The sequence below is a fragment of the Sphaeramia orbicularis genome, chromosome 17 (assembly GCF_902148855.1).
Source record: "Sphaeramia orbicularis chromosome 17, fSphaOr1.1, whole genome shotgun sequence".
In the NCBI taxonomy this organism is placed as follows: domain Eukaryota; kingdom Metazoa; phylum Chordata; class Actinopteri; order Kurtiformes; family Apogonidae; genus Sphaeramia; species Sphaeramia orbicularis.
The window spans coordinates 26013660-26040231 of record NC_043973.1 but is presented as its reverse complement, the minus strand read 5'-3'; the positions used below and the strand labels follow the sequence as shown (position 1 = coordinate 26040231).

At 38.6% G+C, this 26572-nt stretch overlaps 1 protein-coding gene across 3 annotated transcripts in view; it reads right to left on the bottom strand.

The window, feature by feature from the left end:
* Window positions 1–5946: 5946 nt before the first annotated feature.
* Window positions 5947–26572, bottom strand: part of LOC115436955 (tensin-3) — a 33517-nt gene continuing 12891 nt past the window's right edge. Inside the window, exons 13-27 of one of the 3 annotated variants that reach the window (XM_030159982.1) lie at window positions 21661–22842; window positions 16854–17011; window positions 16124–16256; window positions 15947–16030; window positions 13995–14127; window positions 12526–13085; window positions 12341–12427; window positions 12123–12254; window positions 9711–9806; window positions 9197–9274; window positions 8959–9036; window positions 8250–8418; window positions 8092–8160; window positions 7777–7806; window positions 5947–7629 (exon numbers count right to left, since the gene is read on the bottom strand). In XM_030159982.1, coding sequence (XP_030015842.1) covers window positions 7485–7629; window positions 7777–7806; window positions 8092–8160; window positions 8250–8418; window positions 8959–9036; window positions 9197–9274; window positions 9711–9806; window positions 12123–12254; window positions 12341–12427; window positions 12526–13085; window positions 13995–14127; window positions 15947–16030; window positions 16124–16256; window positions 16854–17011; window positions 21661–22842 — 3134 coding nt within the window. In that variant the 3' untranslated portion in view covers window positions 5947–7484. The remainder of the gene's footprint in view (window positions 7630–7776; window positions 7807–8091; window positions 8161–8249; window positions 8419–8958; window positions 9037–9196; window positions 9275–9710; window positions 9807–12122; window positions 12255–12340; window positions 12428–12525; window positions 13086–13994; window positions 14128–15946; window positions 16031–16123; window positions 16257–16853; window positions 17012–21660; window positions 22843–26572) is intronic. The other 2 variants (XM_030159983.1, XM_030159984.1) reach the window with 2 other exon arrangements.

Below are 26572 nucleotides of genomic sequence, written 5' to 3'. Positions count from 1 at the left end.
GTGGTGGTGGTGGAATGAGAATAAGTTCTGTGGCTGATCGAGGCCTTTCACCTCCTGCATTATCTGAAAATGACACACTCCATCGGCTTCACCCAGCTGGAAGTGACTGCTGTAAATATGTTTATTGGAAAGTTGTTTGTTGAGACAGGCGGACCGTGTATGACAGGCTTAATCAGTATCTGTTATGGGTCTATCTATGCTGAGGTCAGGAATGTCAACACAATAGCAGTAATTATGTTTCTGAGGCTCAGTGGTGTTGGGATGGATTGTATGGGTATAGGAGAAGCCAAATTCTGCTGTCGGGTAATTCCTGGGCAGTTAGTTATTGAAGAAGCTCGACTATATGATTAATCAGATTGATAACAGTAAATATTATGATGCATTAACCCTTTCATGCATGAATTATGAGACCCTTAATCAAGATTTTTTTTTTCCTGAGTGTTTTATTCCTCTTTAGGCATGAAAAAAACATGCCTAAACAAAATTTTCTTCTGAACCTATTTTTCATGGAGCTGCAAAAATGTCCACTCAGCTGGACACCATGCGTTTAATTTTTGAAGCAAAGAAACATGTATTTACTGTTATGAATAAAAACATTTTTAATGCTTATTGTAGGTAATTCATTTCTCAGACAGTTGTTTGTAGTTGTTTGTTTACATGTTTTACTAGTTTGTCTGATAAACGAATTACCTATAATAATTATTTGTGGATGACTGTATGAACCTTTACCAGACATTTTTAATGCTGCTAATCTACTGTTTTCTCACATTTTAACACTCTAATACCAGTCATTACTCAATTCATGGAGATATAATGCAAAAAAACCCAACAACTTTTGTTCAAAAAAACTGTTAATTACAGAATACAGGGCGGGGAAGCAAAATTTTAAATATTTTGAGGTAGGGATTGAAAGACAGTGTATGACCAATTAGTTTATGGAAGTCATGAGAATTTAAATCTTCAAATCATATTTTACTGCATTTCTAAAGGTCTTGTAGTCTACCTCAAGTTCAATTGCCATTTTTCTCATGGATTTGGTTGGATCCTTTAGGATTTTGGATTTGAGAGCTTTAATAAAAGCTTTGGTACGTTTTTTGTTGCTTCCTCCACTTTCAGACTTTCTTGTAATAGTTTTGCTCATAGTCATTCTCTTCTTTCCATTATAAACAGTCTTTATGGACACTCCAACTATTTTTGAAATCTCCTTTGGTGTGACGAGTGCATTCAGCAAATCACACACTCTTTGACGTTTGCTTTCCTGATTACTCATATGGGCAAAAGTTTCTGAAAAGGTATGGATAATAGTGTTAGGTATGATTATGACATCAATATATGTCTGGTTTCAAAACAATTGACGTAGTGCCTGCTGAGAAAAAACAACTAAATGTTCATTGTAAATTTTGCTTCCCCACCCTGTAATAACAATAAAAGCAACTGATTTACACTTAACCCTTTCATGCATAATGGTCACTACAGTGGACGGCTATTCTACAGCTGTTCTCTTGTATATTCATGGGTTTCAATTCATACCATTACTCTAACTGTGCTGTTCTTGATAAACCTGATCTGCACTAACGTGTTTGAGTAGGGTGGTCCTTACATGGGGTCAAAAATTTTTTTTTTTGGAAATGTTCGACTCTCACCCCCTAAGTTTGTTAGGATGCCAATAAAAACAAACTGTGCAAAATTTCAGATTGTTTTGAAAATGTCTGGAGGTAGCTCAAGGCCTTTGAATATTTCCAAAATCGTTAAATATTGCATAAATTTCACCGTTCTTACAAACGCACACCACATTACAAAATGGAATGCAACATTGCTTTTATTAACACCTACACATTAACTACATGTGCACAACTACACAATATATCAATAAAAAGGAACAAACAAGCCAAAAAAGTTCATGCATGTATTCGCAAAAGATCGTGGAACTGAAGTCAGAATTATCGTCTTGTCTTCAGTTGAGTGATCGTAACTGTTGTCACATGTACAGGGTGGGGAAGCAAAATTTACAATGAACATTTAGTTGTTTTTTCTCTGCAGGCACTACGTCAATTGTTTTGAAACCAAACATATACTGATGTCATAATCATACCTAACACTATTATCCATACCTTTTCAGAAACTTTTGCCCATATGAGTAATCAGGAAAGCAAACGTCAAAGAGTGTGTGATTTGCTGAATGCACTCCTCACACCAAAGGAGATTTCAAAAATAGTTGGAGTGTCCATAAAGACTGTTTATAATGTAAAGAAGAGAATGACTATGAGCAAAACTATTACGAGAAAGTCTGGAAGATACTATTAAAGAAGAATGGGAGAAGTTGTCACCCAAGGAACACTTGCGCAAGTTTCAGGAAGCGTGTGAAGGCAGTTATTGAGAAAGAAGGAGGACACATCGAATAAAAACATTTTCTATTATGTCAATGTTCTTGTGGCAAATAAATTCTCATGACTTTCAATAAACTAATTGGTCATACACTGTCTTTCAATCCCTGCCTCAAAATATTGTAAATTTTGCTTCCCCACCCTGTATAGTACAAGTATGTTACAAAATAGCAAGAAACAAATGAACAAAAATAGTGTCCTGCATTCATGACTGAATATTGAACTGAAAGATGCATGATGATAATGTTGATTAACAACTACTGTCGCTCTGGAGCACTGAGCAGCGTGGCCTTTCTTGCATCAGAGTATTGTCTGTGCTTCATTCAGATTGACATGTTTTTACTGTCAAAGACATACCACTACTAAAACACTAAACAGTGATTCCACACAAATTGTGCACAACAGCACCTTTTGGGGGAAACCCAAAATTAGGAGATGAGGTCAGCAAATCCAAGTAATATGGACATTTTAAGCTTTATCTAGTGATGTGCTGACTGGGTAAAACCACCACATGTGGTTACCAACAGTCAGAATACGTAATGCCCACATCTATATGATCAAATGAACCAATTTCAGCCATAAATCATTAAACAGCATGCCAGAAGCCTGGCACACAATGCAGCATATAACATGCGAAAAATACCGAATACGGTTAACTGTGTTACATTTTAAACTTCTTGAGCAACCTCTAAATATTGGTTAATGTTCCTAAAATTTTGCCAGAATTTTTTTTTTATTTATCCTAACAAATTGGTGGGGTGAGAGCATGAACATTTGAAAGTTGAAAAATAAGGACCACCCTAATGTTTGAGTGTAAATCAGTTTCTAATTGTTATAAGACTGTTATTAACAGTTTTCTTAAAAAAAAAAAAAAAAGGGGTGTTTTTTTTTCATATAACCTCATGAAGTGAGTAATAACTAGTATTGATAGTAGTATTAGTATGAGTAGTAGTAGTATTAGAGTATGTTAAAATGTGAGAAAACATCAGATTAGCTGCTTTAAAAAAAAATGTATTTCATAATTTTCACACAGTTTATCACTTTCTGATGGTTTTAAAAACATGTTTCTTTGCTGAGTGGACATTTTTGTAACTCCATAAAACATGGATTCATTAAAAAAAATTTCAATCGCATTGATTTTTTTCATGCCTAAAGAGGAATAAAAACATTTTGGACAAAAATCTCAACTAAGGTTCTCATAATTGATGCATGAAAGGGTTAAACATGTTACTCTAGATCAGGTTTATCAAGAACACTAAAATTACAGTAATGGTATGAATGTCAGTGTATGAGATGATGCATAAGCGTCCACTGTGTTGGCTGATATGGAACTAATACAACCAAATCCATGAATATACAAGAGAACAGCTGGAGAATAACTGTCCACTGTAGTGACCACTATGCATGAAAGGGTTAATCAAACTTGATGTAAAATGACTGAAGTATTAAGTCAGACCTGCATGGATCTCCCATACTTACACACACTGTTATTACCTGTGTGAAATATCGTCTCTTCTGACAGGTTCCTCTGTAGTCTAATAATGTTGCTCAGCTTTTTGGACTTTCCCCAGCTTCTTTTATTTCAAGGCCACTCAGCACTAAATAACAGAGGGAGACTGGGCTCTGGGCTCTCTGCATTCACCACACCTGGGTCTTCACTTCCTTCCTGCCCTCCCCGGGAATTCTTCACTTTCACCACCTGCAGAGGGACAGTAGTGAGGGGAAGGGAGGAGGGTCTACCCCCCATTACACCTTTCCTCCCTCCTCAGCTCTGCAATTTTATTCCTTCTCAGAGGGTTACCTGTCCAGGCTTGTGTGGAGGTAAAATCTTCTTTTACTGTGCAGATGAGACAGTGGAGGTGTTTGTTGGGTCTATTTATTTAGAGACAGTGAGGATATTTGTGAGCGTGATAAACTATGTGATGTTACACTTTACTGCATTAAAAAAAAAAAAAAAAGTTCATTTCAGACTTGGATAATAAGCCATGTCACTAAACCCTTGGACTTGCTCCATGCTCTAATGCAGGATTTAAGAGTTTTGTGTTGCTAGTTCCCTCTGCTGGCTGCAAAATGAATTAAAGCTCTTCGTTCTGTTGCTGCTAAATGTTTTTCCACTCAGATTTTGACATTACAGATCCCAGCAGCAGTGTTCAGTGCACAGGTGCCAAAACCGGCCCACCAAAGGGTCCAATCTGGCCCGTGAGATGAATTTGCAAAGTGCGAGTTAGGGCATCAAACTCAAAAGTAATATTATAATAGCCTATAAATGATGACAACACCAATTTTTTTCCTTTGATTTAGTGCAAAAAACATTAAATTATGAAAATGTTTACATTAACAAACTATCCTTTAACAATAACATGTAACAATAACTTGAACAAAATGAAGAAAATGAAGAGCAATTTTAACAATTTTCTGCTTGTTATTAAATGTTTTGTGCATATGTATAAATGATAAGTCGAGGCATAACATTGATAAAATTGAACTCATATTTCTTAACAAATTCCATTTTTTTCAGGTTATTCACATCCTGTTTGCTTGGATAGTTTTTAAATGTAAATATTGGCATAATTGAATGTTATTTTTTGCACTAAAACAATTTGGAGTTGTTATTATTTACTGGCTGTCATGTCATTATTGTACTGGTCCGGCCCACTGCAGATTAAATTGGGCTGAATGTGGCCCCCAGAAAAAGAGTCTGACATCCCTGGTTTAGTGTTTTCAAACCCTCCCTTGTATTGTAAAATTAGTTGCTATTGAAAGTCTGAAGCTAGAAACTGCTCTTATTGAGATTTGAGACCCAGTAAAGTCTGATATTATATAATATAAAGTACAGGGTTCGTACACAATTTTTCAAGGTCAAATTCAAGCACTTTTAAGGGTCATTTTCCTTTTTTTTTTTCCAGCATAGCACCTTATAGCTGGGATAAAATACATATTTACAGGGATACATATACTCGTAATTATTTTTTTCACTTTTCATCACATTGATGTACATTGTATTATGCTATAAACATCTGAAATTATGTTTGATAATAGCAAAAAGTTTAGAAATTAAAGGAGAACAGTAATTTTTATCCAAAAAAAGGGAAGCCACTTGGCGTTCTTCAGACACACTCCCACTGAGCCAAAGATTAAGACAAAAATGTACCTAGAGTCGACCTGAGGGCACTCGTTAATTTTCTTTTTTGACATAAAGTTTTATTTTTCAAAATGTATCACCTCTCTCTAAGTAGCTTTGGCTTGTCATCTAATCTGGCAGAGTTAATTTTAAAGATAAATAAATAAAAATATAATTGCAAGACCTTAAACTAAAATTCAAGCACTTCTCAGACTTGAAAACACAACATTGAAATTCAAGCATTTTCAAGGATTTCAAGAACCCTGAAAGTCAAAATTTCTGCTTTTTTACTTTGGGTGACAACAGTATGACACAACAATTTTTGGAACATTTGCAATGAACAATATATATTTTTTCCCCTATAGAGGACAAAAAAGGCATCAGTGGGTCTTTGAGAATATGGATGGTGTTCAACAGTGTACTTAATAGACCAACAAGATATACATGTTTCCTCCTGTTTATTTACATAACACAATCAAACAAATGCAATATCAATATACAAATAAACTGTTCACATGTAGCATGTTATAAACAGAGGCACAGTATTGTATGAGATAAGTATGAGGTACAGATATATGGGCGTGATAACAAATGTGTACATAAAGAATATAAGAACAACAACACAGCTTTATTGTGGTGGTAGGTCCCTCTATGGATAAAATGGCTGCCCATCACAAACATTGAATAAAAGTAACGTTGAAAGGAATTACTTTTTACGGTCATCATCTCATATACAATGCCAACAAGCAATCAACTGGGCTAATAAGCACTTTGTCTCATCCCAGAGCAAGTGTATTGTATGCGTCATTGACAGATGACGAATTGAGCATGTCCAATCCAAACTGTATCTGTGCAGTTTCACTGAATCTCTGAGCCCCTGTCTTTCCTCTAATAACCTGTAAAACACTAACACGCAACACAATTCCAGTATTTTCCTCTCAATATAGCAGCCTACTGTATGTCCGATCCTGATTTTTTGATATTGAGACACTGCAGTGCTGTTAGTGGACAACAAGCCCCACAAATTGGGCAAAAATAATGTAAAAATGTGGCAGCTGAGAACAGAATACCACTGGTACTATCTAATAAACAAAGTACTGATTTGTTTTTATGCCAAGTCAATATATATATTTATAGATATATATATAGATATATATATTAGGGTTTACTTAAAATAGTTTTCTATGGTTTCTCTCGTTTCGACACACACACGCTATCGCACACACACAAACACTTTCATTAAAATGTTACTGGCAGCCTTACAAGTGGTCGTATTCACATACACATTAAGAAGAAAACAGTTTAACAGATTTAGAGAAGCCACATACATGCTATACATGTACAGCAGGCTGATGATTTTAAAAAAATAGACTTTTACATTGCATAGATATTATAAGATAAACCAGTATGTGATGTGGCTAGTTGCAGAATATTAATATTTGACACTGCATGCCCGACAGAGGCAGCAAAAAGGACCTTCTACAATGGCTATAATGTAAAAGAAGATAATAAGAATAGACAAGTTAAATGAAGCTTGTTTTGGTTAAATAATAGACTGAAAATTACATGCAACATGATAGGTTTTTCTTAATTTGGCCCGAGAAAATGCTATACTTTGATAAAAAAAAGCCTGCCGTTGGGTTATGTATTTAAAATATGTACAAAGTGAAAATGATATTAAGACACTATCAGTTATAATTGTGTTGTTTTCTTTCTTGGCTACTCTAGAGTTCATGTTACATGGAATAAAACAATAAAACAAAATAAAACAAAGCTTACATTGTTCTCTTACATGATACTGAATGTACTGGTCTTAATAACTGATTATTGTGAATGTACAGGTTTAATGTCCAGGACAATCCTCAGTCCTTCTGTTTTTCTTTCTGTCTTTAGTTCTTTTTTTCCTCCTCTCAGTAAAAAATAAAAAATGAAAATAAAAAACATCTGTCCCATGTGATCCGTTCCATCCCATGTCAGGCCTACTTACTCCTCTGCGAGCCAATCATCACCTTGGACACAAAGTTGACAATGGCACTTGCCGGCTGCTCAGGATCATGCTCTGCAAACAGATGACATATATTGTCCGTGGAAGTGCCAGTTTTCCTCGCCACAAAGCCGAAGATCCTGAAAAAAAGGGGGAGAGGAGCACTTAATAACAGCAGTGTCATCTGCCTCAAACCGGTCCCTTTATAAATAACTGCTTTGCTTAATGACAGTCGAACATCACACTAGAACTGTTATAGCAAATGTGAAAAATAATAATTTACTTACTTCGCTGGGGGGTAGCCATCTATTTTCCACCTATGATAGACAAAAAGAGGACAATGACGTTATTGAGTTATAAAAACATTCAACCTAAGCAATTAAAATAAGCACAAATACTGTAATCTAAGTTGTATTTACATGGCTATGTTTGTTAATATTAGTTTACTCACTGCATGCAATTTTCTGCCCACTTGTGGTGCAATGAGAAAAAGTTCATCATACCACATGTTTCTGGAATAATAACTGGCTTTCCTATTTCTATGCCAAGCAATCTGGAAACCCTTTAATCAGGCGCTCCAACTTTAAATAAGCAATACTCACTTTCTGTCTTGTGGATCCAATGCACAAAATATGACCGTATTCACGTTGTAATGCCTCCTGAAGAAAAGCCTGCAAATAAAACAGAGGGTCATGGTCAGTGATGTGAGAACAAGGACATTAAAAGGTGTGTGTGGGGTGCAAGTGTGTGTGTTCCTTACTTTCTCTGGTTATCCGTGAGGGTGATTCCCTGGGAGGAGACTTTGAAATGCACCACAGTGGAGGTTATTTGAGGGTTGGAGCTCAGAGTCATACTGGTGGCTTTCTGCACCGCCTGGGTCCCCGTCAGGGACTCCATCTCCACAGAGCCCAGGTACCACACATTACAGGCTGCAAGGACACACATTCATATTACACTTGGTTCACAGGGATAGACCTACAGCTGCAGAAAAAATTATTAGACCATCAAAAGTCATCAAAAACAATGGTTACGGAATCAAGTACTAACTCCTGTGTGTATCATGTGACTAAAACAGACAGAAAAGAAAACATGGAATGCCTAAAAGCACTGTTTTTGGCAGTACAATGCCATAGATATTGATGCAAGAACTGAAGTGATTTTGGTTATAATCAAGAAAACAAGGAAAATGGCTGGATATCAGCTGTTAAATTAAACTCTTATGAGCTATTTTTGCTGTTATCATTATATTTGTCCAAACAAATATACCTTTAGTTGTACCAGGCATTAAAATGAACAAGAAATTGAAGAAAACAAGGGTGGTCAAATATTTTTTTCCGCGACTGTATGTATGCATGTGCCTGTTTTCAGAAGTGCTAGAATTGCATACACTTAGTGATTGTGTCATTGTATATGTACAGTGCTATTACTGGCTTATCAGTTACTATTCATAGAAGGTGATCTATGATTACCTGCACCCTGTTTTAGCAGCTCCGCAGCAGAGTTGGTGACTGATTGTGACGTATTCTCCACAACATCTTCTAAAGGATCTACACATAAAAAAAAAAAAAAAAAAAAAAAAAACTAGTTGAATTCTAGAAAATACAAAAAAGGTGACAATGCAAGTGGCTGCAGCATGTAAGTAACATCTATTTTTATTGTAACCTTCCCTAACATGTTATAACCATATGTCTGTGTGTGGATGTTTACCTCTGTCAGGTATAATAAGTTTGCAGGGTAAGGCCAAAGGAGTGATTGAATGCTGGCAGACCAATGCAGTTAGGCTTCCTGCAAAACAATAAGGTATCAGATGAAAATTTAACATGATGTGTTTGTGATACCAACCCATATTTAGAATATTTTTTGTAACAGTAAACAATTTATTTCTGAGAATATGCATTATTTATTGTACATATATGCTTTTAAAATACCGAAAATAACACCAAAAAGACACACTACCACATGCAACGCATTATGTTTCATATGTTTTATGACATTACATAACACACACTGCAAAAAAGATTAAATAAATATAAAATACTGTAATGATTTATGGACCGGCCATATTTGAAACTCAGCAAAATTAAGCAAGCAGATAAAGAGACCAACATAACAAAGCAACATGAAGGAAAAAAAGTGTTGATTTTTGGTGTAGTGTAGTCAATTGTCCACAAGGTGACACTGTTGGAAGCCAACTGTGCAAGTGACATGAGTGGTCACTCACCAAAATAGGGTTCATTGGGACAACCCTTCAACCGAACTCCTTTCTGTGTACACTCAATGAGGAAGTGGCGCACTAATTCATTGGACAAATCTCCTCCTGTAAGAAAACACAATCAGTAGTTGATGCAGAGAAGTTCCTAAACACACTTACAGCATTATTGTCTTTGCCATGAAACGGTTCACCTGACAGATTTGGTGCGGCTTAAATAAGAACTCCTGGCGTTTACATGAAACTTTCCAGGACTGAGGAGTTAGCTAAAAACATATTAAGTCGCTACATTCAGTGTCTTCAGAGATTAATGGGATTATGGTTGAACAGAAGCGCCTCTGAGGGGGCAGGAGGAGTCTACGGGAGGAATGTCTTGACACAAAGGCTTGGAGAAAGGCCCACTCCTTACGGTGGGTTGGGTTTCACACTCACAAGGAGCCACAATGCCCTAAGCTGAAAGTGTGTGAGGGACCGTGTCATGATGTCACCACAGGTGCTGTTGGACTGCAGAGGGGTGAAGGCAAACAAAAAGACAGGTGTGAGGGGGGGGGGGGGGGGTAAAATAAAAGGGTTGGACTCTGCGGTGGTCCGGTGCAGGAAGGACATTCCTTTGTGTCATCATGTGCTGTTGTTGTTGTGTACCATCATGTGTAGCTTGTTACGGAAACACAGTGAGGGGGATTTAACATCCTTTATATAATAAGAGAATGTGATGTGTGAATCTGTATCATCACTCAATCAGCCTTTGTTTTCAGGTTGAATCATGGCCAGAGAATGTTGGAGGGTGAATGTGAATGTTTGGCCAGTTTCCTTTAGAGACTTTGTTTTCTTTCCAAAAAAAATCCCTCCCTGTATTTCCTGAATATACAACACAAACACAAACAGCCAAGCCTCCCGTTTCGACCAGTCCCTGGATATAACATCTCTAAGAGGCTATGTGGGGCAGGGAGCTTCCCAGGAGAAGGCCCTGGGATCAGAGCGAGCTTATGGACCCAGCACATCCTTTGTTATGGGGTGAAACATTAGACGAACATCTAAGACTATCAGGCAATAGGGGTCTGTTTGGCTTCATCATGATGATGCCCAGGAGAGAAACACCAGAACGAGCAGCTCTCACACACAAACAGAGGGAGAGACTCTCAGGTTCCACTGAGCAGGTGAGTACAGTGGACTGTAACTGTAGATGGCTTTGTGTGGGACTGTCTGATGTATGATTCCCAGGATGTCCCTGCTGCTGGTCCAATCCCTGCCTTCACTAGGACAGTTAAAGGAGCATTTCAACATCCCTTATTCACATTGTTTAGGTGGAACAAAAGCAATATCAATATTCAGTAAGCCATACACAGTGGGTGATTGGGCTTCAATTCTTAAAGCTACAGGACACCAGTCTTCAAATTTCAGTCTTAGAAGTTTAACATCAAATTAGTAAAACACCATTCACAAAATAAATAAATAAATAAATAAATAAATAAAATTTGTGCTTTTCTTCACCAGTTGGGTGTCCCATATACCAACATAAAAAATGTATTTTGAAAAGAACGAAAGGTTACATTCATTGGTATATCTTTTTAATTTTTAGGTTGTATTCTTTCCCACATTGGAATTTACATTCTGCAAATGTCTCATGTTTATTTTTTATTTCTTACAATGTATCATGTGTCAACAAGCAAAGCCTATTTTAATCAAAACTTTCATCATATATGTGATGAAATTAAAGCAATTCCATTTTTCACAAGCTCCTGACAGTACAATATATGAATTAAATTACAAAACAAATTCGGTCAGAGCCAAGGGAAAGGACCTTGGCTGTGAAATGCAGCCAATGTAGATGTTAAAGGTGTAATACTACAGCTGATGGTCCCCGGGATTTGGTCTAAAAAGACCCAGCTCCTATGGAGTTACACTGAACTTTGCTCCAAAATACAAAGTTTGTATTTATTTCTAAGGTGTCATTCTAGTCTCATTCCTTTATCAGACTCTCTGATAAGTGATCTAATGGTCCATCTTTTCATTTTCTCTTTGTTAATATGATTTCATGTCAGACAGCAGACTCTAATGTTTGCAGTGTAATGCTATCAGAGTTTCGGTTCATTTAATAAAACATTTTTTCATGACAGACAGCTTGACTATAGTTGCGGTGAATCGGCTTCACTAACAGATGTAAAATTACTTAAAATGTTATTAGTGCTTGATGAAGTTAATGGTTTTGCACTTAGCATTAGCTCACCTCTGACCCCTCGGGCTCTTGTAGTTCCAACCCTTTTGTCCAAATATGGTTACATCCAGCTCAAAAAAGCCAACATGGCAATGTCCACAATGCAAACTACTAGCTTGAAAATGGCAGTTCATAAACAAATGCGTGACATTATGGTTCCTCTGACCACTGATTATATTCAGTTGGTGGTCATAACAGCGGTACCTCACCTTTCTTAGTCTGCTGGAGAACAGAGGGTGGGGGGGTTGCCACCTTCATTGCCAGCCCATAGGCCCCTCTGAAAGAATGGCTGTCCCTTACAATGAAGCAGCCAGGCTCCTTGTCTTTCAAGACTGAAATGGCTGTGAGAGGTGAAGCATAATAACTGTAAAGTTCACCTATATTTAATGTTTTACTTCTGTCTAAGTGAAGATTCTCTTAAACCTACCTTGATCCCTTGAGATATCAGGCTTGTACCAGAATTTTGATGTGTCCTGCACAAATTTTACAGTAACCTGCTTGCTGGCCAGTACATCTGGAAAACACATGGTAATTAACCAGTTAAACACAATAGTTTTTGTTTCTGTGCTGATCAAAGTGTCCTCAGTAGGCCATGAGCAGCACTGAGTTTACCTGGCAGAGGTGAGGCTGAGCTGGGCATCTGAGCTGAGAGGTCTGGCAAAACATTGGGGAAGGGAATACTCAAAGAACTCCCACTGTGGGGACTTGAGAACCCACTAAGGGCAGGAGAGGCTGTTCCCAGTGAATGTTCGCCATCTGACGCCCTCTTCTTTTCAGGCAAAAGCGGAGGGTTGACTTGCTGCAGCTGTGACTGACTCTGCCCTTCCACTGGGGTCAGCAGGTCCCGGTCCATGCCCCTGTTTCCAAGCAGAGACGAGGTGGAGGTCAGACAGTCTGTCCCGTAGCCGAGGCCGGAGTCGTCCTGCTCGTCGAAGCTTTGAGCGGGACAGCGGCTGAGCGCGAAGTGAGCCATGCGGCTTCGCTGGCTGCTTCGAGGAGAGCTGTGGGCATTGGGAGCAGGATGAATGTGAGGATGGTGAAGGGGGGGAGAGTGGTGGCCGTAGTCCATTGACATGGAGTGTTGAGGTGGTTGCCTGGCAGAGGAGTAGCTACTCAGAGACGAATGGCGGGTCAGGGCAGGATGGTCTGGCCAGGACTGGTTTATTGAGGAGCTGGAGTTGAGAAAAACAACAACAGATCAGATCACTGTTGAATTAAACACTGTGAAAGCCACTGAGAAATAACACTAAACAATATGTTATATAGCATGGCATCAAAGATGTGGCCCAAAGGCCAAAACCGGCCCACCAAAGGATGCATTTGTGAAAATTACACTGAAGATATTAACAATCAAGTATGTTAAAATCATTTTAGTTCAGGTTCCACATATAGACCAAAATTATCTAAAGTGGATCAGACCAGTAAAATACTATCATAATAACCTATGAATAATGATGACTCCAAAATGTTCTCTTTGTTATAGTGTAAAAAAAGTTAAATTACATGAAAATGTTTATATTAAAAAACTTTCCTTTCACAGAAAAAGTGAATAACCTGAACAAATATGAATAACTTGAGATGTCTTAAGAAACACAAGTGCAATTTTACAAATATTCTGCCTGTTACTAAATGTTTTGTGTATTTGTAGATCCACTGTGATCTGTAAGTTGTAATGCGTATGTGTAAATGTAAAACTGAGGCAGAATATTGTTAAAATTGCAACTCATTTTCTTAAGAAATGTCAGGTTGTTCGTGTTATTCATATGTTTTAAAGGATAGTTTGTAGATGTAAAAAATGCCATAATGTAATTTGTTTTAGCTTTTAATTTAATTTTGTAACCTTTTTCAGCCTAAAACATAAAGAAAAGTTTGGAGCTGACAATATTTATAGGTTATTATGTTATTATTTTACTAGTCTGGCCCACTTGAGATCATATTGGGCTGAACATGGCCCCTGAACTAAACTGAGTTTGACACCCCTGTTATACAGCCTCAAGGTGATTTTCAGGATTTGCATGTTTTACTTGTTATTACACAATGGTTCAGGTTGCTATTAGTTTTGTAAAATAACAGAACTATACCTGTCTGTCCGCTGAATGGTCCCAGCCATAGAGGCTGAATGTGTGGCGCTTAAAGTCCTATGGCAGCTGACGGAGGAGTCTGGCAAACCGTCAACTCCGATGTGACCGATCACGTCTGAGTATCCACGGGGTTCTGCGTTTAATCACAAGATGATGAATAAGAAATGCAGCTCTGAACAGTCAGCATAGGATTACTTTTACACCCACTTTTTAGTAGTGAATGTTGTATTATAAAGATGCATACATACATACATGGATCACTGATCTTACTGTGTTGCTTTTCAAGATGTTTAATTGAGGAAAAATAAACTTGCTGAAACAAGTACATCTGTATGATGTGAAGAAAAAGGGCCCTGAGCATGGAAAATCCCCTTAGAAAAAAAAAGAGGCAATGGAATTTTTCCAAGAGCAAACAATCAATATTGGATTTAAATGAAATGAACACTTTGTCCACTGTCCATTCAAGTGCATGAAACAAATCACCCTACAAATTAGCCCTGCCACAACCCACAGAGTAAACTAATCAAACTGAATTGCAGCTGCAGATTAAAAAGCCTTCTAACATAATTACATAAAAGCTTTATTTTAATCAGTCGTAGCCTGGAGCCACTGGCAAACCCAGCCTTAAAGCTCTGATTCCCATTTAGGCAGTACAGTCAGGTTTCCTCTGGGTTAGTTTTATAGGAACAAAGGGCAACGCTGAAAGAGTTGCTGGTCTCTTCCCTGTTTCCCCTTTGTGAACACAGACACTTTCAGGGGGGGACGGTCTTTTTTTTTTTTTGTTTTTTTGTGCCATGCTTTCTGACCCGCAGTAACCATGGTGACACTGCAGGGCTGAATGTGAAGATTCTTGACTGGAAGGTAGTAAGAGGCACAGCGGGGGAACGGCTCGGCTCCCAGGCCCTTCAGTCTTTGGACATACAGTAGATCACTATGGAAACCAGTGACTTCAGGATGAAAGCAAAATGAAACACAGAGTAAAGGACGGGGTGTGATCATCCCTTTGTATGTGGGTAGCTCCTGATGTAGGGATTCTTGTACTTAAGTCTGGGATGCAACATATACATCAACAAACAGGCTATAATTACTGTAACCTGAGATCCAGTAGATCTAAGCTGAAAATAAAGTAAACATAAAGAAAAAACACCATAAAAAGGATTTGGGGATCTACATCAAAGTCCTCAAATGCCTATGCTAGATAGGATTGCAACAGGCGTGACTTTTCCCATATTTGAGAACAATGTTATACACCAGGGTGTGTTCCACCTCAGATAAATACCACAGGAAAAAAAACATTTACATAAAAAGAAACAAAAACAGCCCAGTTTTAATTTATAGAACAACACCACAAGCAAAGTCTTCAGGCTGTGACCATGAAGACATTCTCCAAAAACCAAAAAAGAAGGGCAGAGACCGGTTAGGAATCTCCCTGCTTTAGCGTTTATTGAGGCGTCTTTGTTTTCTGCTTTTTTTTTTCAAAACCACCGAAATTCCGACACCAACAATGTCACCATTATTAGGTAAAGCAAAGAGACACGGAATAGCTCGGCTCTAATGAGATATTGGATTCAACGTGCAGGTCACAGGGTAGACATGAAAGAAAACCAAGCTTTGTGATTCCCTTGGCTTTACCTCCTGCTCTTTTTGTGACTAAGTATCTTTAATTAGGTCATGAAAATAACAAAAGTAATATCAGAACAATGGATGAATGTGAAGAGTCAAGGAGCGTTTAGCTTACATCTCAACCTATTTTAGGGTTAGGGTTACATTTGACATAGCTTAGGTTGTTTTTCAGCCACGTGCTAAATACATAATGCAGAAAACCAGAAGTCAAATACATGCATTTAATTTTCTTCTATCATAACCCTAAGCTAGGGTTAGGGTTAAAACAGTAGATGTTAAACAGTTAAAGACAGATCTACTGTTTTTTGTTTGTAGAAATATTCCCCTACCATGTTCCGTTCTGTAGCCCCCATAGGACTGCATGTTGGGAGAAGGAGTTTGCCTGAGATGCATCATTTCTGACATGGTTTTCACTGAAAACACAAAGCAAACAAGAAGCTATTCATTTGATGCTAACAAATCTCAGAAACAGATAAAACTCACACTCAGGAAAACATGGAACTTACCATAAGGTGTCGGAGGAGAGATGGGAAAGGCAGGGGTGGGGGGAGTCATGTCACTACCAGCTTCGACCCCGCTATCAATGTCAGGACCCTGCGCCCTGTAATCAGTACTGTCGGTCCTGTACAACATGGGATGCTGTAACAAACACACAACATGCATCAATGCAGCTGGGCATACTGAATGGACTCTTAATCCTTTATAGGGTAAGTGACTATTTTTGGTAATTTCCACATTACAAGCATTACAAGACAGGGACAGCAACAATTACAGTGAGCCAAATATCTCAGGTCCAATGTGGTCTACAGGGTCTGTAAGGTCCACCTCTGCATGAACAGTGAGCGTACCTGCTTTGTTAGGTACCATGAAGTAATGGTACTAATGTAAGGAATGATGTTCAAAGGGAGAATGTGGATGTGGACAGGTGTCTGGATCAGCACTTATGCTGTTCTAATGATCTAAAAGTGATGTTCTAAAATACATGTTCCTTTCACCTTACATATGTTTTTCATGTATTTTTTATATTTACTTCTTGCATTTTTACTGTTTGCTACTTATGGGTAAAGAACCACATATGGCAACTTCATTAACCTTGATTTTCTAGATTTTGAAAAATTTCACTAAGTCTTGTATGTCCTCCAATAACACACTACGGTTAAAATTTTGAATTTCAGAGTATTTCTATGAGTGGCCTATAAAGGGTTAAACATTTGCTATTAATAAATAGATAAATACCTGAGACTGTGGCACGCAAGGAGAGTATGTCCTCTGGCCTCTGTAAGGGTCTGTCCCACCCCACCCTGAGCTACAGTATCCTGGGTGATCTGTGACATCACTTTCCTGGTGACTCAGACTCCGTGTGACACCCCCCCGTCCCTCGTTGGACTGGACAGCTGGATACACACAGGTAGATAACAGTAAACAGGTCACTAAATGTTAACAGGTTTACAAGCATCACTGACATCAAGAATGCGAGGCAAAAAAACAACAGTGGAGTCCAGTCTAGTATGTTGTAAAGCAGCAAAACCTGTGGTCAAAGTAGTGTTTCAAAGCTGGGGTGTGATGATAACAACATTTTAGTTTATAATTAGTTGCCATGCAAGTGACTGTGATGTTCAATAGGGTTGGAAATGACAAGTGTTTCCATCTATGATCCCTTCTGTTAACCGTTTCTCTATGAAATGTCAAAAATGGTGAAAAAGTGCTTCTCAAACTGCAGATGATATCATAAAATGTCTTCTTTCATCCACAACTCACAAATATTCAGTTTACGTTCACCGATAAGGAACAAAAACAAACAAAAAAATCATACATAAGTCACAAGAATGCGAGAAGACTGACTTTTTCTCAAACTGATTATCGATTACCAAAATAGTAAAGATGGTCACTAATCCCATTTATTGTTTCAGACCTGATGCAAACAACATTGCATTATTAAAAGACAAAACGGCATGTAAACAGTGATGAAATATGAGTTTTCTGATTCATTCAGGTGTTTCTATCCAGACGACTGTCATGATTAAACAAGATAATTATAGTTAGCTCAAGATTTTGTGATAAGGAAGTTATGCAATGACTGTGACAGAACTTTTTTAATGTCAATTAACCCAAATTAATAGGAGAAAAAAAGCTCAACAGGTTATTAACAAAGGTCTTCTCTAATATTAATATGCATGTGATAGTTGATACTGCTATAAGATATTTTCATGCTTCCATTGTCTTTTACATAAACGTCTTCGTACATACAGTATGTGGATGACCTTAGAAGCCAGGAAAACCACTTTCATCACTACTCTTTGTCAGAATGTTGTGGTTCGCCCTGTTCGTCCATTCATGAAAAGGGCCACGTTACACATTTTAACAGTATCCATCCCCAGAGGTGCTTCTGGCAGGAATGTTTTGAGAGGACAGCTGAGGAATGCCGGGGGTCTGGCTGGTGGGCTCCAGGTTGCAGGGAGGAGGGGGTTCAATGTTGTGACTACTCTGAAGAGTAGTGCCACTCAGCACCAGGGTGTTAATTTGAGCCCTCCCAGAGAGCTCCGGCCACTCAGCCCTGAAGAATGCTAATGGTGCAAAAGTGCTAATGCCAGGGATCATTACACACATTGTCTGGGGCGAATATGGATGACACACACAGTGTCATGCATACTCGGTGGTGTTTCTCAGTGCCCACTTAATTTAATAGAGATGGAAGTTTTTCATTCTAAGCATCCTTCATGGAGGATTTGGTGTGTTGACTGCCTTTTGTTAGCATGTTGGTTAAGAGGTGTGAGAAACACAGATACAGGTGAGGAGAGCGGACCAGAGGTTTGGTTACTGTCATGCAACAAGCAGCTCTCATTCACTTCAGTGATTCACTTAAACAGAAGAGAGTTATTTATGTAACCTAATGTAACCTCAGTAGGAGGGTTGAGCAATGAGATGAGACATGCATACTGGGAAATGGACCGTTAAATGTTTCCAGTTGAATGGATTTGCAATTGGAAACATTATTGGAAATTTAATGTAACATTTAATTATATAATTAAAATGTGGTTATTACTTATTAACTGTTTGTGACTTAAGTATTGCTCAAATTCAATATATTCTATGCAGCTTTGGAGTAGTGAAATATCCACAATTCTCATAAATGTGACTAGAAAACTCACTAAGGTTTTGTTTAGTTTTTCTTTTTTTTAGGTACACATGTGATGATCTAAGCTGACCAAAGACACAATGGAAATTCAACAGATAAGTTTTTTTACAATAAGTAACAAGTGACACATAAAAAAAAACAAACTTGAACTAATTAATAGTCCGAGAACAGAATATTGAAATGTCCTGTTAAAGGGTTACTACTGCATATACCAGGGGTGGCCAACCCTGGTCCTGGAGAGCCACTGTCCCGCATGTTTTAGATGTATCCCTCTTCCAACACACCTGATTCAAATGATAAACCTATCGTCAAGCTCAGCAGAAGCCTGATAACGACCGTCTGGTGCACTGGAAGAGGGAAACATCCAAAACATGCAGGAAAGTAGCTCTCCAGGACCAGGGTTGGGCACCCCTGGTGTACACTGTCACCCATAAAGTTGGAATAATTGTGTTTTCAGACACATTTCTCTTTTTACTCCTATTTATACACACCAGTAATCCCCTTTGACCATGTACAATGATTACATACTGAGTCCCAGGTTACATTTCATCTATAAAGAATAAATCACATTCTCAAAATTATTTCATGAGAAGAGGTAAAAATATTATATTCCAACTTTATGGGTGACAACGCATTTCATTTCTACAGAAAATCATGAGTTCTATTCATCCCCATATCTGTAACAGACCATGTGATGGAAGATTGTTTTCATGAATAGGAAACTTCCACAAAGGCCACACTTTCTGTTTCATCATGAAACCTAATTCTTTAAGTATTAATTTCTATCACTAAAAGCAAGGGCTGTTTTACAAACATGGTGCACAACTGCAAATATCAGCATTCTGATTCAAATGTCACTTCTTATTGAAGCCATGGTGGTATGAACAAGTTCATTCAAAAAGACCCTAGACATGGATGAATGGACATTATGTCTCACTTTCTTCCTCTCATTAGTTGCTGTTTATCATCTCCCCCTGTTGCCTCCTTTGTTAATCTCCAGTTTATTATTTTCTTCATATCCTTAATGCCGCTGAATTAAAAAATGGCTGAACTAAGCAATTTCTGGACATTTAGTGTAAGTAGAAACTTATAAGATGGATGTGATGAACATGACTATATATATAAGACAAACTATTTTCTCCAGCACTGACTATGAGCCATTAATGTCATCAGTGCAAACTGATTAAACTTGACTTTATAAGCAGATGATGCACTACTTCCTGCAGCTCCTCTGCAAATGTGCAAATCTGTAGCCTTCAGCGTTTGTTTCTTGGAATGACTTTGTGTAGCTGATATGCACAGACAGGCATGCCTTTGGAATCAAAAGGAAAAATCTCTGCCTCTGGGCTCACTTGTACTTCTCCTGCAAACTCTTGGAAATTCCTCAGGCCTACCCCATATTGTGCCCCCCTGCAACCACATGAACATGTTGGAGTGTGATCCACGTACTGTTAACACGGACACAGCCTTCTGATTTTTTGCTGCCTTATTGGATTGCAGCCAAAGAAAAACTAAATCAGTGGACTCCTGTTGCAGCTATGATTGTGCATCTTTGAAACAGCAGTGAAATTACAAACTTTGTAAATGTAACTTTACATGAGGAAAAAGGGCAACACTAACAATAATTTGTAAAGCAAACATATATATATATATATATATATATATATATATATATATATATATATACATATATACACATATATATATATACATATATACATATACATATATATATATATATATACATATATATACATATATACATATATATACATATATACATTACATATACACATGTATATATACATATATACATATATACATATATATATATACATATATACATATATATACATATATATATATACACATGTATATATACATATATACATATATATATATACATATATACATATATATATATACATATATACATATATATATATACATATATACATATATACATATATACATATATATATATATATATCTTTTTTTTTTTTTTAAACAAAAGAATCAACTGTGTAATGTCTCAGTTTCTTTAAATCTACTGGAAAAAGCAGAGATGCAAAAGTTCTGTAAATGGTTTTTGATTCAGGATCTTAAAACTGTAACCTTGGGTATGGTTTTTAGATCAGTTAAACATAAACCAAATGGATAAACTGAACACTGTAGACACAATATAAACCCATCATGTTGCATAACAGGAAATAAATGAGACATAGTAATAGTAGTGTAAAACTTTCCATTGTATATATTGAGAGATGTCTGGACAAAGGCAACAGAGGTGACTAATATTAAAAGAAAATAAATGGTATGCATTGTACGTATATAAAACATGCTCTACGCAAAACAATAATTACTATGTCTGTGGTAATGTCTAGGGGACTGGTAGGCTGTAGATATCTTTGTTCCTTGGTATACAATTTCTACAATCAAACACTGAGACTACAATGTTCAGAAATGTTGATGACAGCTGCTCTCCTTCTCTTCGTGTACTGTGCTGTTTCCTAGTCACATAGCTGCACAGACAAGTCTGGACGGCACTCTTTTCCTCAGAAACATACTCCAAACATCTGAAAACCTGGCAACAACCCTGCTATTTCTGCCACTAAAACACGCTGGGTCAGGAGGGAGAAAAGGTGCTCTTTGTTGAGTTAACTCTTGTGTTGAAGGAGAAGAAAAAGTGAAGCTTGGAGCTGCTGGAGAGGAACTACTCTGCTCGGAAAAAATATATCAACATGTTAATTAAAGCCATTTCATTATTTATATCTTTGCCATGTTCACTTGAATTTGTCAAGCAAAACAACTTCTCTGGTTTCATAATGATTCTCAAAGGATTCTCTTCACAACCACACTTCCAGACCACACCATCACCACCACACCCAGACTGTCTGACTATCTTACCTGTCTGCTGTGTGTTTTTCAGGGTTGCTTCGTTATTATCGTCAAATCTGAGATTGATGCCGTTGGAGCATTTGCCGACAGAGCCGTTCACGTGTGTCCCATCGCTTCTCTTAATGGAGCTGCTGCGACTTGATACCGGCACGAATGTGGGATCCAGGTCCATGATCAGCTGGTTGAGCTGGTCGATGGAGTTGTCAATGTCCATCGTCAGAGATTTGAACTCCTCGTCCCGTTTGTTGTTGTTGTTATTGTTTATTGTTGCCTGTTCCTTGTGAGTTGCTGAGTTTCTTAGAGCATCCACTGTCATGTCCCTGGCAGGACCCTGTGGTTCACGAGGCAAGCCTGTGTTGGGTGAACTGCTCCCTTGCTTGTTTCCTGCATACCTTTCTGTATCATTTCCATCCTCAGGCATGTATGCAAACTTCTGTGCAGCAACCATCTGCTGCTGCCGAACCCAGGACTGTGTGGAATAGCTTCCTTGTCTATAGACATGCTGCTTGGTCATGGGGGCACTGCTGGGGTTAGAAGAGGCCACAGAGTTGCTCCGGGAACCTAGACAGCCCCTTCTAGTCTCAGCATATGGCCTGTCATACTCCTCTATGGAAAGAGGTGCAGGATGGTGGAGCTGCTGCTGACTTTGATTTTGTTGCTCCTCTCCTCCAGGACTACCAAATCCATCTGAAAGCAGGGAGTTCTGGCTGCTCTTGTGGCAAGACGATGACAAAGTACCTAAGCTGTCCACACTGTGCAAATCATGACCTGTAATGACCTCATCATCAAGGATGTCTGTTTCCCTCTCTCGAGGACGGGGGTCTCCATTGATGTGCACCTGTGCTGGGACTATCTGCTGGGTGCCCACCCTAGGACCTTGGTCATCCATCTCCTCCAGAGAGGGGTCCTCAACACCAAAGCCACTTAGCAGGCGCTTCAGCTGGACCTTTTCCTGCTGACTGGGACCCTGGTTGGGCCTGATGGTGCCAGTGGTGGTCGGCGTGGGTCTGTCCGCCCACAGAGAGGTGCTCGACAGACCTGAGTCACTGCTGACAGAAAGGGCGTGGTCACTGTGGTCAGGGCTGGAGGTGGCGGAGGTCGTGCGGGCCCCCCGGCCCAGCGTGGCCTCTCCTCCGTTGGGGCTCCTCTTGTTTGGCCCTTTGTCCTGGGTTAGACCTTGCGAGCGAGGCGCTGCAAAGAGAGAAGATGCAGCGCTTCATACACTCAGCTGGTATTTGCACACGTACACACAGAGACACACTAACTGCAGAAGCACATGGAGACAAACACAAAATGGCACAAAACAAGACTTTACTAACATGCACGGTCACGACATCCCACAATCTGTTATTGACAAACCATGACATGTATGTACAATCGCACCTCAACCGACAAAGACAGCATTCCAGACATAAGAACAAACATTTCACACAAGACTTCAAATGAATTAATTCATTGACAAACAAAACAAGTTAATCATATTACACAACTGAGATGATTATAACATATTAGATGTGACACAATTAAAATTCCTTTTCATCCAGGCTTATTTGAAGCAAAGATATTCAAGTCAAGTTGCTGCAACAGTTTCTTATCAGGCCTGTGTACTTTATACAGCAGACAAAGGTGTTTCTCATGATCAGGTTATATAAGACATGAGGAGTTTTCTGTATTTTGCTACAAGGTCTGACTGTGAATCTTCAGAGTCTGACCCCTGCATTCCTCACCCTGCTGTGATTAAGCCACCCTACTCCATCTCGCCTGCCCCTTGACCCCCAGCATATGTCCAAACAATCTCCTTAATCCTCAGAAGTAAAAAAAAAAATCAGAGGTCAGTCATTTTGCAAGCCTGAGTCAAATCCATCTCAAGAATAGAAATCAACTTCAGCCATGCAAGACTTACGCGAAATGAGGAGCTTGAGGAGAATTCCAAGAGCATGCGAACAACGTTTTCAAGTAAGTAAGTAAAACGGCTGTTTCACTGTCACTCTCCCTTGGCTTCAACAAAAGAGAGCTGGAACATGACTCCTACACTTCTCCCTCAATCTACTGCCTTAAGTACTTGCCTTTCAGTCAAGCTATGACCGGAGGATCTGAATACCAGACACGCATGATAAAAGCTCCCCCTCCTCCTCCTCAACCTCCACCTCCTCTTTTCCAAAAGCTTCTGTATGACTTGCCCCCTGCTCAAACACAAACACACCGGGGAAACTTGCATCTGGCCTCAGCTCAGGCCTCCATGCAGGTCAGTTCCGCTGGGAGTTTTACAACAAATCCCTCTCATAACATTCCTTGTGGCAAGGTGCAAACAGGTTTTAAGACAGATGTTTTCCCTTCTTTTGCATATTGTCAGTTTTTTTCTTTCTCAGCTATCGTCCTCCCTCTTTTTTCCCTCCCCCTTATGGCCACCCATCTGTGTCCAGGAGAGAAAAAAAATCCAGAGCTCTTACCTCCATCGCCTCTGCCAGGTAAGCAGTTGGGACAACTGCCATCTCAAAGAAAGCAGAAGTTGCAGAAAAGAAGGGGCAGTGCAGACGCACATGAGGGTACATGGCGTTTAAGCAGCAGACAATGGTCAGGGTCAAATCAAGAGTTGAAATAAGTTGGCCCTGCTTTCTTACTCTGTTGAGAAGGTGAGAGTGTTTGCACTCCACACAAGGGGGGGACCTTGAGATTTCCAAATAAGGGCAGAGGAATGTAAACAAGTGGGGTGGAGCTTAGTGGTGGGGGCGGGCCAGAGGAGGCAGTAACCCGACCTCTTACCCTGAATCAGGGGACTACCCCACTAGGGAGAGGAGAAGGAGGAGGGAAAAAATGAGAGAAAGAGAGAAAGAAAGAAAGAGGGCGGACCAGAGAGGATCAGAGAATGAAAACAACATTCCTGCAGCTCCAGACTTTTTCACTCTGTAAGAAGACACTTTTTAATTAAAGCAATCTTTGCCTTCTACTCTAAGCTCTGGGTAATTCTTCGTGAACAGTGGCAGCAGAGCTGTTTTTTTTCTCACCCGTGTGTTGTAAAATTACATGCCTGCCATCCTCATGTACAATATCGGCGACAAAACAGATGTGCCCTATGCTCGATTATGGGGTTCAACAATTATTTTACCTATCACTATCACACAGACACGAACAAACCCATGAATGGTTAACCAAGTATGTCCTTAGCTAGTGAACTTGAGAAAAGCAGTCAAACCATTTTTATCTAGCATTCATCATGGCGGTGGTTGTGGTGCAGTCAGTCCCTGAATAATCTACCAATTACAGTGCACAGAGCGGCAAAACCAGAGCTGTTTCTCAAACTGCTCTTATATCACAGGAGGAGGTCTGAATGTGTACGGCTATGCAATTATCCAGCCCTTTCCATTCCTTCTCAGTTACTACCATCCAGCATAATGATGATGATGATCTTCCTCTTTCTTTTCTATGCCAGCTTCTGCAAGTGCTTCAGACATGTGGCAAAGAGATATAATGTCGTGTACATTTACATTAGACTATGCTCAGGTATAATGTGGCAAAAACAAACTTCTGTACCAAATGTTTAAATGTAGTAACACTTGCACTTTTCATTTGACTGACTTTTTTTTTTTTTTTTTTAACCATTTCTGGACTTATTTTCAGCAGGAATTGACTGTTTTTGTTTATTTTAATTATATGGGAATGTTTGAGCCTTCAGTGTGGTATTCCCTGGAAAATATTTTCCCATCTTGAACTGTGCTACTGTTGCTTGGCAAGATTCACATTTATTGTCACCAGTCAACTGACCCACTGGTAACAATAAAGGTTGATTTTTTTTATTATTTCTTAATGTAACTTCTTGGTATATCTTAAAATCATGTCCAGGAAATATATATATAGTATTTTTTCTCTGGCTGCTTTAATAGTATGGACTTGTCCCTTTAGATATTTCAGCTTTGAGTCCATAAAGTATGACTTATCTCCTTCCAGTAGGACTCTTACAAAGATGATGCATGGGAAACAATGCTAAATGATATTACCACAAAAATGTCTTTTTCAGTGTTGAATGAAATGATGTATGATTTTAATTGATTGTTTTCTTGTTGCATAAACCTATTAGCCATATATGACTGAAAAACACATTCACAAGAAGCAAACAGGCTGCATTTGGAAATTTTGTTGCGCAGAAAAAGTCTCTAGAGGAGTAATATCGATTTTGTGATTTAGGCATTTTTCATGATTTTCAGCAAGATGTTGATTAATTAGATTAATTTGATACATTGTCCAGTTCTAAATGGCACTGGCCATCATGTACATAACTCCATTTTTCCTTAGTCATCACCAATTTCATTCTAATATGAACTGTTGAGTAACTACTGAAAACTTTATTCTACTGGGAAATGTCCAGTAATAACACTTTACTTTTCTTAGTTAAATTTTAGTGCTGCAAGCTCTACAAATGATGTCCCATTCCACTAGAATATATTGAGGTGCCAGGCAGTGAAAATCTCAGAAATGCATCTAAAATGTTATATAGCACTAGTTGTCTTAAATATACTATGTCAAAGTAATAATTTCCTTCAACTAGTTCAATGAAAGAAAACAGTCTTCGGTGTAGCCATCTACATCAAATTTAATTAAATTCCACATGATCAACAATGATTCACTGAGATCTCATTTTAATATGCACAATGAGCCTATTAATTTCTGCAGACAGCTGTTGGTTAATCTAAACAAACACAAAGACCGCATTGGTAATAAACTCAAACATGCAGTGTGTCTGGAAAAAACAATCTGAGAATTCAGTTCTTACTTCACACATGGGGATAAACACACACTCTTAGTGGTGACTGAAGAAAAGCTATTGAAGTAAATGAGGTTTTCTTTTCACAACCTTAACACTACAGTGGTAAACGTTTTTTAGACTTTCTCCTCTTGACCAGCCCATGAGTGACAGCTTTTCGGA